This window comes from Megalobrama amblycephala, linkage group LG22 (assembly GCF_018812025.1).
Source record: "Megalobrama amblycephala isolate DHTTF-2021 linkage group LG22, ASM1881202v1, whole genome shotgun sequence".
NCBI lineage: Eukaryota > Metazoa > Chordata > Actinopteri > Cypriniformes > Xenocyprididae > Megalobrama > Megalobrama amblycephala.
The window spans coordinates 6337270-6351168 of NC_063065.1; the positions used below are offsets into that span (position 1 = coordinate 6337270).

The 13899-nt window shown below is 35.3% G+C and overlaps 1 protein-coding gene across 1 annotated transcript in view; it reads right to left on the minus strand.

The window, feature by feature from the left end:
• Positions 1 to 10616: 10616 nt before the first annotated feature.
• Positions 10617 to 13899, minus strand: part of LOC125257798 (RNA-binding Raly-like protein) — a 75345-nt gene continuing 72062 nt past the window's right edge. The window contains 2 exon segments of the mRNA XM_048174511.1: positions 10617 to 12092; positions 12231 to 12265. Coding sequence (XP_048030468.1) covers positions 12233 to 12265 — 33 coding nt within the window. The 3' untranslated portion in view covers positions 10617 to 12092; positions 12231 to 12232.

The window sequence follows — 13899 nt, forward strand, 5'->3', positions numbered from 1 at the left end:
AATGGAATCAATTCAATGGAATCAATTCAATGGAATCAATCCAATGGAAAGGGTTCCGGAAGAGAAGACAATGCTGAATAAAGTTGTAGTTTTTGTTATTTTTGGACCAAAATGTATTTTCGATGCTTCAAAAAATTCCAACTAACCCACTGATGTCACATGGACTACTTTGATGATGTTTTTATTACCTTTCTGGACATGGACAGTATACCGTACATACATTTTCGATGGAGGGACAGAAAGCTCTCGGACTAAATCTAAAATATCTTAAACTGTGTTCTGAAGATGAACGGAGGTCTTACGGGTTTGGAACGGCATGAGGGCGAGTCATTAATGACATAATTTTCATTTTTGGGTGGACTAACCCTTTAAGTCAACTTAGTATGTCATAATTTATGACATAATTATGACTTACAAAACCATGATTTTTCAGGTTTAGTACGTCATTTTCGACATAATTATACTTCATTTTGCAGTTCATTTTGGATAAGAACCCCATGTTTTGTTATTGAACAGAAATAGACCATCTGACAATGTAAAGCGACCAGCCACCGTTTGTTTTTTTTGTAGCCATACCATTTATGGCGGGTAAATCTGGGGTCTGAAAATGATCCCTACCGGCTACCACAATAATAGAGGTTTCCCTCAATTTCAGTCTCTGCTGTTCTCTTCTCGGACACTGAGAAAAATTCAGACACGGGCTTTCCTCATGCTTTACGATACAGCCTTTTCCAAAACTATGCTTAAGATTGTTCCCTGCTGCATATGGTCAATTAGAGATTGTTTGAAAAGTCTGACGATCAGTGTGTGTGTGTGTGTGTGTGTGTGTGCGCGTCCGTTTTAAGCTCTTAAAGGTCTGAGCGGAGCTCGTTTCACACACCAATGACTCACTGCTCACCACAGACATTCATAATTATAGACAATCTAGTGATTAACCCTACGTCCTCACATCAAGTCTCGTTATGCCCTGAATGCCACCAAGATGAAAAAGGTGCTGCTGGTTGTTCACATTAAGACTCAAATTGATTTAGCTGCTCTAGAGCTCGTAAAGAAAAGCGTCATTAATCTAGACCACGGCTGACCTTCAGTGAGTGAGAACTACATGTTCTCCTGCGGTTTCTGAAGTTGAATTACAAACTGCTGTACGCAAACGTCTTTTTGGACTTCTAAAGAACATTCTGTAATGTTTAATGCAGATGATTTTAGATTTTATGACCATACTATCAATTAGGCTGCATGCACTGAAACATAAACATGGATTAAGACCGAACTTTTAGTTACTTCATTTTCTTGTCTTAAAAGGAATTGAATGTGTTGCCTATGAAAGAAGTTGTGATTGATGTGACATCCCTAATTTTTATACAATTTTTGCATGACTGATGCAAGCTACAATCAGAAAGTCAGACAGAACAGCTCTTTTTCTGTTCTACTTGCACAGCATGACAGAAAATTGACATTTCTGACCAAAGCTGATGTGGATTTGTGTAGGAAGGAAGGAGGCACGTCGATGCTGATTTGACCAGGAATCAGAGGAGTAATCATAGAATATCAGGACAGCTGCATACATTCCTGTGTGCTTTCATACGAGTCTTGTTGAGAATAATCAAAGAGAGTTGTGCAGCCGGCTGCTGCCGCATTATTCCAGCCTTTTCTTCCTCTACACCAGCTCCTTCACGCTCAAGCCATTTTCCTTTGGCTGTATTGATTACATAAAGACCCTTGATAAGTCTTTCTGCCGGGAGTCTGAGTTCATGACCTGAAGACAGACAGACAGGAAGTTTGATCTGGTCTCCGCTCAGGAACGAGACACTGAGATTCCTCTCCTGCCCTTTCACTGCTTTAGCTTTCAGTCTGGTTATTATCCAGTGACTTTCAGAGTGACCTTATAGGAATTTCTCTAGCTGATTTTCAGGATTTATTCTATGTTTTTTGAGTTTTTGGGGAGAGTTGTGCAGAAGAGTGGTTCATGATAATGTTGTTGTAATGAGTTACTATATATATATCAACTCTTGATTCTTGCTTATTTCAAGCATTAAGTACAAAAATGTTTTTTTTTTATTTTTTTTTTATTGAGAGTTACTCAATTCTGTCAGGTTTCCACTACACAATGTGTTTGAGTCTGCATGGTAATTTTAAGCTAAGAAACTCATTTCCAACATGTGGAATATGTATATTGTCTGATTAATGTAGCAGTTGTGGTTACTTAAACATTTAAAATTTCCATTGAAATGTTCCTTATTTAAAATCTACAATAAAACAGATTTGTAATTATTAAGAAAAATTTCTTTTGATTTCTTAGGGGCCTAAAAATGGAACTAAAAATGGAATATTTTTAAGCGTTTTCGACGTTTATTTACATTCATTTAGGTTCATTGGGGACCTGAAAACGCAAACTTTTGAAAATGGTTTTCAAAGTGCCAGTTTTTGAAAACGATACCATTATCGTGAATTTGTGAAAACGGTAACGGCATGCACATGTATATTATGTGTTCAATATTATAGGCGCGGAGTGTTTCTTTACAAAGAGACATCGCCAACTACTGGCCTGGCATGAATAATACACCGTTTTTAGTCGTTTTCGTGGATCCTTGTGAGCGGGGATCATTTTGACATTATTGTCGTCTATATACGCGAAAAACACAAAGGAAAAACTTTTAGTACATTGTTGTCTTGTAAACATGCCCTTATTCATTTTTGAAATATGTCGACATAAGAAATTTGTTGTACAATTAATAAGTGATTTTAAAACTATGTATTTATTATTAAATAAAATAAGTATAAATGTGAAGTTAATTCAAATCAATTACAAATATATGCTTTTAGAAGAATGTTTTAAAATATACAAAATGGCAATGGCAAATTAATTGACAATGAAGAATTGAAAAATTAGCCCAAGCTTTACTCACCCTCAAGCCATCGTAGGTGTATGTGACTTTCTTGTTCCTGATGAACATTATCGAAGAAATATTAATAAATATGCTGATGTATCCGGGCTTTATAATGGCAGTGAATAGGGTTTACCAGTATGAGCTGAAGAAAAAGCTTCCATCCTCATCCTTCCATTATAAATATGTGCTCCACATGGCTCCGGGGGGTTAATAAAGGCCTTCTGAAGCAAATCAATGCATTTGTGTAAAAAAAAAAATCCAGGTCAAATGTCGAGCTTCCACCAGACCGCCTTTCATATTCAATGTACGCAGAAAGTGTAAACCTCTTGCAGTTCACAAAGCGTACGCTACGTCATGCACCTTCCCTATTCAACTTACGGAAAAAGTGTAACTGATGCGACGCCAGTTTACACTTTCTTCTCAATGTGTATATGGAAGGCGGTCTGGCAGAAGCTCGATATTTGACTTCATAACTTGTTAAATATGGATATTTTTTTACACAAATGCATTGTTTCGCTTCAGAAGGCCTTTATTAACCCCCCGGAGCCATGTGGAGCACATATTTATGATGGATGGATGGATGTGGATGGATGCTTTTATCTTCAGCTCATACTCGTGACCCCTTTCACTGCCATTATAAAGCTCGGATGTGTCAGGATATTTATTAATATTTCTTCAATTATGTTCATCAGGAACAAGAAAGTTATATACATCTAGGATGGCTTGAGAGTGAGTAAAGCTTGGGCTAATTTTCATTTGAAAGTGAACTAATCCTTTAATTTAACCAATTTTAATCTTAAAGAATTTTTATATCATGATTATTTTTTTTAATCTTATTTATTTATTTATTTTTTGCGTAATAGGGTCAGATCCCCCAAAACTCATCAATAAGCAAAGGATAGAAAGCACACAACTATAATGTCTGAAACTCATAAATCTCAAATCTTGAAAGCGAATCATACCAGATAATAATTTTCGACCGCTGCTGGACCGTGACCTCTTCAAATCATTGCACATCAGAAGCAGTTCAGTCCGTTCAATCAAAACTCAAGGAACATCAGTCTACAGAGAGATATACAGACCCCAGACATCACAGGGGCTGATGAGGACATGGAAGCCTTTCCCACTTCAACAATGTTGAAGGAAATCAATATGCAATTTTCTCCCTGATCTGCACTGGAACCTGAAAAGCAAAAGAAAAAATCCATTTTCCATTCCTTCCACCTGAGCTTCCGAACGAGTTGGTCAACAGCTTTTATTCCAGAGACGATAGCAATTAAACTACTCAGCCTGAAGACTTATACTAATGACTTAGAGTTGCAATTAATAACTCTAAATAAGTGGAGATTTAGTTAGTGAGTGGCAAAGATTAAAATTGAAAGAGTTGTGTGGTTTAAAAATCAGTGCTCATTACTCTGGCCTTAAAATACAGCCTCAGTTCATACTATTTAGCATTTAATAATCCTAAAGGTACACATGTGATTTTTTTTTTTTATTTTTTTATTCAAAATGACAATTTTGTTCAGTACATCATCAGTTCTTTTTCCAAAATATCTTATTGTCTTACCCTGATTCACTATGGTAAGTGTTTATATTTTAGATCTGACGGGATGGTTTTTGCGGGAAATCACGTACATCACTCGCCCGTGTGTGTCTCGTGGACTACTTTGACGTTTATGTTGTGGGAGTAGCAAAAATAAGTTGTCACAAGGAGCGAGAAAGTTTGACATGGAGCACGATAAATCTCCAGCCTCCGGGGAATCACCCGTTTAAAAAACGCTGAACAGAGGAGAGTCTGTGAAAAAAAAGAGAACGCGACAGAGCTCGTAATAAAACAAGAATCAACAGCTTTTCTGAGATGGCGAGAACTGGAGGATTTCAAATGTTGTAAAAGGAAAGCGGAGATGTTGTTTTTATTACTCAACAGGTGAGGAAGGTATGTTATTGAACAAAAAAATCACCGTAGCTCTCTAATAGAGTTCATCCTAAAGCATTATCTTTTGTGAAGGGTCATATTCATTCGCACAGTCACGCAGAACCGAAACACAACCTTTCACAATTTTGTAATAGTTTCATAGTCAACTCTAGATGACCTATCTGGGGCATATTCCAGAAAGCAGGTTATGTGACATACCTGGGTATGTTTAAGTGTAAGTAAGCGCATAACTTCAGCTTTTGGTACCAAAAATGGATGTAACTTTCAGGGTATGTAAGTAGCCATAACAACTTATTCTCTGGATTACTTTAAGTTAAGAGGTATTCAGATGTGTGATATTTATAGTTGCAAGAAAAAGTATGTGAACCACTTGCAGAATCTGTGAAAATGTTAATAATTTTAACAAAATAAGGGAGATAATACAAAATGCATGTTATTTTTTTTATTACATAAAAGATGTTTACATATAATCCACAAGACAAAAAAAAAAAAAAACTGAATTTATTAAAATAACCCCATTCATAAGTATGTGAACCATTGATTCTCAATACTGTGTGTGGTTACCTGATGATCCACGACTGTTTTTTTGTTTTGTGATGGTTGTTCATGAGTCTCTTGTTTGTCCTGAGCAGTTAAACTGAGCTCTGTTCTTCAGAAAAATCCTCCAGGTCCTGCAGATTCATCAGTTTTCAAGCATTTTTTGCATATTTGAACCCTTTCCAGCAGTGGCTGTAGGATTTTGAGATCCGTCTTTTCACACTGAGGACAACTGAGGGACTCAAACTCAACTATTAAAAAAGGTTCAAACATTCACTGATGCTCCAGAAAAAAACAAGATGCATTAAGAGCCGAGGGGTGAACACTTTTGAATTCAAATATCAAGGTAAATTGTACTTAATTTGTCTTCCGGTAAACATGAAAGTATCTTCTGTTGCTTCCGAAGGGCAGTGCTAAATGAAAAAAAATGATATTCAAGTGAAATAAGAAAAATTTGGACCTCTTCATCCTGTTCAAAAGTTTTCACCCCCCGGTGAAAAATCACTGTAAAAAATCAAAAGTTGAGAAACCTTAAAAGTTTAAAGCAACAAACTTCAGCAGGTTTTTGAGTTTTCTCAACTTATTGTATCCAGTTTATACAACAAAAAGTTGAGAAAACTCAAAAATGTCCTACAAAACAAGTTGAGAAAACACAAAAATCTGCTGAAGTTTGTTGCTTTAAACTTTTAAGTTTTCTCAACTTTTGATTTTTTGCAGTGTATGCTATAATGTATTTCTATAATAAAATACATATGTGATATCTTATTAAGTAATTAGATTCAAACTAACAATATAATTCTGAATCTCAGTGAATAAAGATTACTTATTAAATGAAAAGATTGAAAAAATGATTGCACAACCACCAAATAGGCCTAGTGATATGCACTAAGTAGGCTTTCCCACATGAAAAAATACTATAGTAATTTATAGTAAATAGCCTACTATAGTGTTTTTGAACCATACTATAGTAAATTATAGTATACTGTATATATTATAGTATTTACAACACTTTGTTAATGAATGCTACAGCATATATGCATATATACATATACTTTAGTTTTTACTACAGTAAACTGTAGCGTATTCATTGTAGTATAATATACCTTATAGTTGTAGAAAATTTAGTATAGTAGGCTATTGGGTAAAGTAATTTGTTTATATTACTATAGTTATTATATTATCACAGCAACTATAGAATTACCACAACAAATTAATTCAAGAACCTTACTATAGTATGGTTCAAAAACACTATAGTATTTACTATAAATTACTATAGTATTTTTTCATGTGGGTAAATCACCATTAAACAAAAGAAGAAGGAAGTAGAATGGCGCGCTTTTTTTGTGGTGAATCATCGATTCATCGCTCTGTTGAGAATGTCTTGTGTGTTAACCGGGAACATAGTTGGTTGAACTTACTTCCGGATGCGTTTTTGGAGCCAGCAAACCTCGAGTAAGCAAGGTTTGGGTTCAGGGTATATGTGAGGGTAAGTTAACTTTGCTCTCTGGAATACCCCCTGAACTATTTCCATCATTTATTTATTTTTCTACGGCAGTGCGAGTCATTAGAAAACTTTGCACAGATTATTGTCATAACAACCAACTTCATTTGAATATTTTTCAAATATGGCCTTTGGAAAAAAAGTGCATATCCAGCCCTGAGCTAATATAATATAAATGTTAATGAAGATTTGTGCAGTGAGCTGGGAGATGAGTATTTATAATGCTGCAAAACCACTTTAATTTTGGATATGAAATTGGATATTGGATTCCTTCTTTCCTTTTTTTTTTCCTTTTTTTGCAGGAGGATATAGTAACACAGCTGACTGTAAAATAAATTAGGCCAAGACTGAATAATGAAAAAATGTGACTATTTGGTGAATTCCTATCAGTTTAAGCCGATATGAATTTGAAACCTGTATAATTGTTTTCTGTCTTATTTGGGAATGGTAATGCAGTTGGAATCCATCCAAATGCAAATGTTTTCCCTCATTCATAATGCATCCATGTATAAAATCATGATAATTGGATTTTGAAAATCATTTTGTAAACAACAAATGTCACGCGATGTGATTTTGCTTATGATATGAGAGATTGAGTGCTTAAGTCAGCCCACTGCATATAAAAATGTTCCATTTGTTTTGAGGCTTGACTGAAAATAAATGCGAATATGGATGTATGTGACATATGTCAATATGGTGACATAATGGTTATTTTCTCCATTTATATTAATATAATTAATCAAATTAGTTATTTGATTTTAGTGGCAATTGTCTCATTAATATTGCTGAGATGGGATCGGGAAGAAGTTAATACAATGAACTGATTCCATGTGAAGTGGCCAGTGGCCCTAATTAACCCAGACATTTGGTTTTGATGTTGATAAATTGAGTGTATTTGATTCACCATCTGCTACAGCTGCACTCAGGTGCGTCCAAAACGGCGACAGGTGCTGTGTTTCCTCCCCCACCAACCTCACATACACACAATGCCAGCTTTCTCTCTTTCTGCATTTAAAAATATTATATTGGCTTAAAGGTGAAGTATGTACGATTTTTGTTTTTATGTTAGAAAACATTCTCTTGATCCAATGTATTGACTACTATTAGTATGCCATTCATGGGCTTTGCTCCCCCAAAAGTGTAAGCATGGAGCCTCCTAGGCACCATCAAAACATGGGAACATGGAAAAAGACATTCAGCTTCAGGTACTGGAGTACAAGCCAAAATTCGCTACATTTTAAGAATAAAAATGTCATGAACGTCAAAGCGAGCAGGGCATTGCGATTCAACTCTACAATGGATGCTTCGTTCAATATCATACATCATGCACCCGTTCAGAAAGACATATGTAGCCTGCCAGTTTATAATGTTGATGTTGTCCAGTGTAGACAGCATCAAACATTTGTGGCACATCATTCATGTCAAAAAAATGCGTGTCAAGTGCAGATACTTATATAAGGGAGACTCTTGCATTTGCTCAAGACAGTATCTTCACTTCCATCAAAACATGAAGCGAATATTTTTTTTAAAGTTTGCAAAAAAAATTAGGTGCTTTTCAATCAAGTTGAGTGGATAACAGTGGTAACCTAGTAACCAATAGTAAATAAAACAGCATCAGCGGAAAGAGCCGATTAGTCATGTGGGTTTAAAGGATTAGTCCACATTTAAATAAACTTTTCCTGATAATTTACTCACCCCCATGTCATCCAAGATGTCCATGTCTTTCTTTCTTCAGTCGAAAATAAATTAAAGTTTTTGATGAAAACATTCCAGGATTATTCTCAATATAGTAGACTTGAATGGGCACCAAACAGTTGAAGGTCAAAATTAGTTTCACTGCAGCTTCAAATTGTTCTACACGATCCCAGATGAGAAATAAGGGTCTTCTCTAGTAAAACCATTTCTCATTTTCTGAAAAAAATGGAAAATTATATAAGTTTTAACCATAAATGCTCATCTTGAACAAGCTCTCTTCTTCTTCTTTCTTAGAATTGTAGATAGAAGTGTAGACACTGCTAAGTGTATTACTGCCCTCCACAGGTCAAAGTTTGAACAAATTTTTATATGCAATATGCTAGTGTATAACAATTAGTTCAAACTTTGACATGTGGAGGGCAGTGATACACTTAGCAGTGTCTGCACTGCCGGAATTCTAATAAGTGAAACTAATTTTGACCTTCAACTGTTTGGTGCCCATTGAAGTCCACTATATGGAGAATAATCCTGGAATGTTTTCATCAAAAACTTTAATTTCTTTTCGACTGAAGAAAGAAAGACATTGACATCTTGGCTGACATGGGGGTGAGTAAATTATCAGGAAAAGTTTATTTAAAAGTGGATTAATCCTTTAATGTTCACTACGTCAGAATTTATTCAGCAAATGAGTTTCCACCTCCCATTATTCTCATTAACTCTTTTTCGCACAAGTCAACCACCTCAAGCAAACGTAAAAACTTTTTTGCAAATTTTTTTTCTTCAAAATTTGGCATTTCTGATGCGATCCTTCAAAATCGCATAAAAACAGGGTGAGGGAAACAGCTAGCGTTAACCCACTCAATAGTTGCTTATGACACAGGCAACTTTCAATAAAAGGTCCAACATATTAGAAATACTTTTAGCTGTGTTGCTATGAGACATGCCTTCACAAGAACACATAAGCAGGCTCACCAGGTCTGCAAAAAAACAAAACCAGCCCAATCGCGTTCCCGGGGGGAGGTTGATTGTCTTTCAACCTGCGGACTAAAAAATAACCCATGGCAACAGTGTAAAAGTAGCCCAATTTCACACACAGCAAAATCACCAGAGTTAAATCAACTCTGCATGGAGCACATATGGTCCCTCTCTAAATAGTGTTAAAGCAACACTGAAGCAGAGTTAAAGTTAATGAGATAATTAAGCGATTAATTAAGTGATGAATGAGCATTAGTGATGAACACCTGCTGTTAACAAGCAGAATCACTAAAGAAAAGATAATCCTCCTCTACTGAGATCTTGAGAGATATAGGCCCGGTTTCACAGACAGGGCTTAGCCTATGCCAGGATTAGGCCTTAGTTCAATTAGGGCATTTAAGTAACTTTTATAAACATGTCTTAGAAAAAAATATTAGGGATGTGCATCTTGAGACAAAACAATTGCACTGACATATTTTGAGATATCTCAGAGCAAATTTCTTTCAGTTGAAACAGTTCAAACATGCATTTTAGTCTGGGACTAGTTTAAGCCTTGTTTGTGAAACCGGGGGATAATGTCTTATCTTCAGTTGATTTAATCTAAGACTGTGGCTGAAGTCAGTTGTAGTACTTGTGTTTCTCTTTTCTTCAGTGATTATGCTTGTTAACAGCAGGTGTTCATCACTAATGCACAATCATCACTTAATTATCTCATTAATTTTAACTCTGGTTAAGAGTTATTTTAACACTATTTAGAGAAGGAACATATGTACTCCAAGCAGAGTTGATTTAACTCTGGTGATTTTGCTGTGCAGAAAAACCGTGGCTATGGCAGAACAGCGCGTAAAAGTGAGTTGGGGAAGGCGAGATGCGCGAAAAGGCTTTTAAAAAAAAATGCGCGTTTAAAAAAAAATGCTTTATTTTTGTAATTCCATTAGGTGGCACTAGTGTCGTAGAAACTACACACTTCACCTTTAATCTTCCTTAGCATGGTAATTCAAGGCTGTTAAACGATTTAAATATTCTAGTGTCTGTATGACTACAAACTCACAGCCAAATTAATTATGTCACATGAATAGCCTTATGAATGCCAATAAATGTTTTTCTTTTATTCTTAAAACCAGTGCATTTTAGGCTGACCTAATAGCTGAAATATTGCATTTGGTTCTGCTCCACAACAAATTTAGGGGAAAAAAAATTTGCGATTTTTATATAGTGATTGTAATGGCAGTCTGTTCCTATACCACAAAGCCTATAGCCAGACATCAAACTGAAAATACATTAATTAACATGCCAATCATAAAAATATCTTTACAAATAGTTTACATTTCTATACAATATGAAGTAATTCAGTTATATTTCTAGGCCTCTGCGATGACATCAGTGACCTAGACCGGTATAGAATCATTTTTCTCTCAAACATGACGCCGATTTCAAAATATAGAAAAAAATCATCACATTTTTCCAGTGGATTGGATCCATTTTCCATCAATCTTTTTCTTTTTTTTTCTTCTTTTTTTTTAAGCTATACACATACATTTCCACATTCTTATTTAAACAAATTATGTACAATAGCAGAATGAAAATGTCAGCAGAACAAATATGAATATTCTGAAGCTTTTTCTGTAAATCTGCCATACAAAAATAGAGTTCATTATGACACACTCCATACCGAATGACATCATAGAGAACGGAAACAGTGACTACAACATGTCACTCTGAATTACACACAGCTGCATGATAAAAACAAAATACAGTGACAATGTACGTACAATATCATCTTACAGTATCATTACAAATTATGACACATTAAGACATAATTCATTTTTTCGAGTTACAGTGGTCTGACAATATTTCAGTCATCCTGAAGTGTGTAAGTTTGAGTCTGATGAAACTAATGTGGCAGTACGGAGCTAAAACTTTCATTAGATCAAGTACTTCACTAGTTATTTTACTTGATTTGGTCTGGGAATCAAAAATATATTTTGATCCATTAAGTAGAATTACACAATCAAATTTTACACAGAAAACATTTTCAGAAAACATAAATTGGTTAATATGAGTGTGTATGTGAGACAATATGGGGATGCAGATGCAATAAAAAAAAAACAAAGTTTGATGTTCTAACACATGTTCATTGCCAGACCTCATATTTTAAAATCCTAGAATTATTTAAATAAATTCTTTAATATTGAAGGTTTCAAAAATGCCATGTTACATTGTTCTGACATTTAAGGCTCATTTTCCACACAGACAGTAAAAATCTTTGCTCAAGGAAAATTATACTTGATGGAAAAAATATCAAACTTTAGTGTTTGCATGATGAACTTCAAAATGAACTTATTTGACTTTTACAGGATATGTGCAAATCAAATATGATTGAATGTGCCAAACGCTATTAAATGAAAAACAGCGGTTGAGACTAGCAGATGCTAAACTTGTCAAAATATTTGCTCTGCCTTCATGGCCTCTTTGAGAAGAGACGTCCGTCTTCACGTGGTTTCATGTCTTCTGTTCGATGCAGAGTTGATTTCCTCTCTGGATGCAGAACTGATGCATTCTGTGATCAATATGATTCATTCAATCACCATGAAAATGAGTCAATGAATAAATGCATTGATGAAACTAAGAATATCTACTGTATAAAAGCATTTACATACATCTATGAAACAAAATACAGAGGACATAATCAACTTACATTCAGTTGTCAATATCAGACACATGATTCTCCATCTGAAACACAAATGAAAGAAATCAGGAATACCAATTAGCTGAGAAAAACTCTCAAATCAGCATATTAGAATGATTTCTGATGGATCATGTGACACTGAAGACTGGAGTAAAATTCAGCTTTGCCAACACAGGAATAAATTACATCTTAAAATATATTCATATAGAACATGGTTATAATGATAAGAGTATTACGTAATAGTATATTACTTTTTACTATATTTCTGATTAAATAAATGCAGCCTTGGTGAGCATAAGAGTACGGAAGAGGATTAGGGCCAAGCAATAATAAAAAAATAAAACCATCTCGAGATTAAAGTTGTTAAATTTCAAGAAAAAACTCTTTAAATTTCGAGAAAAAGGTCGAGATAAAATGTTGAGAATAAACTTGTTAAATTACGAGAAAAAAGTCGTTAAATTACGAGAACAAATTCATAATTTAACGAATTTGTTCTCGTTCGAGTTTTTTCTCGAAATTTAACAACTTTAATCTCGAGATGGTTTTATTTTTTTATTATTGCTTGGTCCTAATCCTCTTCCGTATAAGAGACTTATCCAAAAATATATATATATAAAAAAAAAAAAAATCGATACCAAACCTTTGAATGCTTTTATATACAGTATATAAAATTTACTATTTACATATTCATTTTCAGGCTAAGTACAAATATCTATAATAAACTGTTAGCAAATAGTTGTTTAGGACTGAAACTATTTCTCCTTTTCTCCATCTGAACATGAGCAGAAATGCTGAAAGACTAATATGATTTTGAGGTGTTGGATGTAACTTTAAACCATACAATAATTTGCAGTTTAGTAGGGCTGTAACGATATGCGATATGAAACCGAAATCGCGATACGCAGGTCCACGAACCTGTATCGCGATGTGAGAAGGCAGAATCGCGACACACCCCTTCCAACTCCCAGAGTTATCCTTCCTGTCCAGATCCAATGCTACCACATTTTTAAATTACTATAAGTATTAGGGGTGTAACGATTTATCGTAGATGGTGTGTCTCAATCAGCTCTCTAGTTCAGTAAGTGTTTCGGGCACACATTGAATCTTGCAAGCAGGTTTAAACGTTTCTCATGTCAGTCTCTTGCATGGTCGCGTGAGAAAAGTCGTGGCTTTCTTTCACCGCAGTGCACAGGAACAGCTGTGCTCACAGAAAAGCAAAAGACGCTTGCGATGCTTTGCTTTAAGAAGTTCTGTGGGCCCGTTCACATATTGCGTCTTTTCCGCGTGCAAGTCAGTTATTATTTTCAAATGTAGCCGCGCGGCAAGCGCGCTCATAATGGGATCAACGCGGTCGCGACGCGCATGCAATTCTCAACTTCTCAGAATGCCGCAAGCGCACCGCAGGTCGTGTGACAAGAATCAACCGATCAGCTATGGCCTTTCCGTAACAAAACATCAAAAGCTCAGCCGAACAGCTGATCATAGCTGTACATGGTGGTTTTTATATCTTATCTCCATCAATATATCTCGTAGTAAAACTAATGCAAGGGCTAGAAATCATTTATCCTTTGCAGAAACATCCTGATCCTCTTGGAGAGCTCAGTTCATGGTTGCATAGCAACGACCGACGCCACGGGAGCGCAAGCGCTTTGGAAAGAAGAAGAAGCGGTGCGGCCGC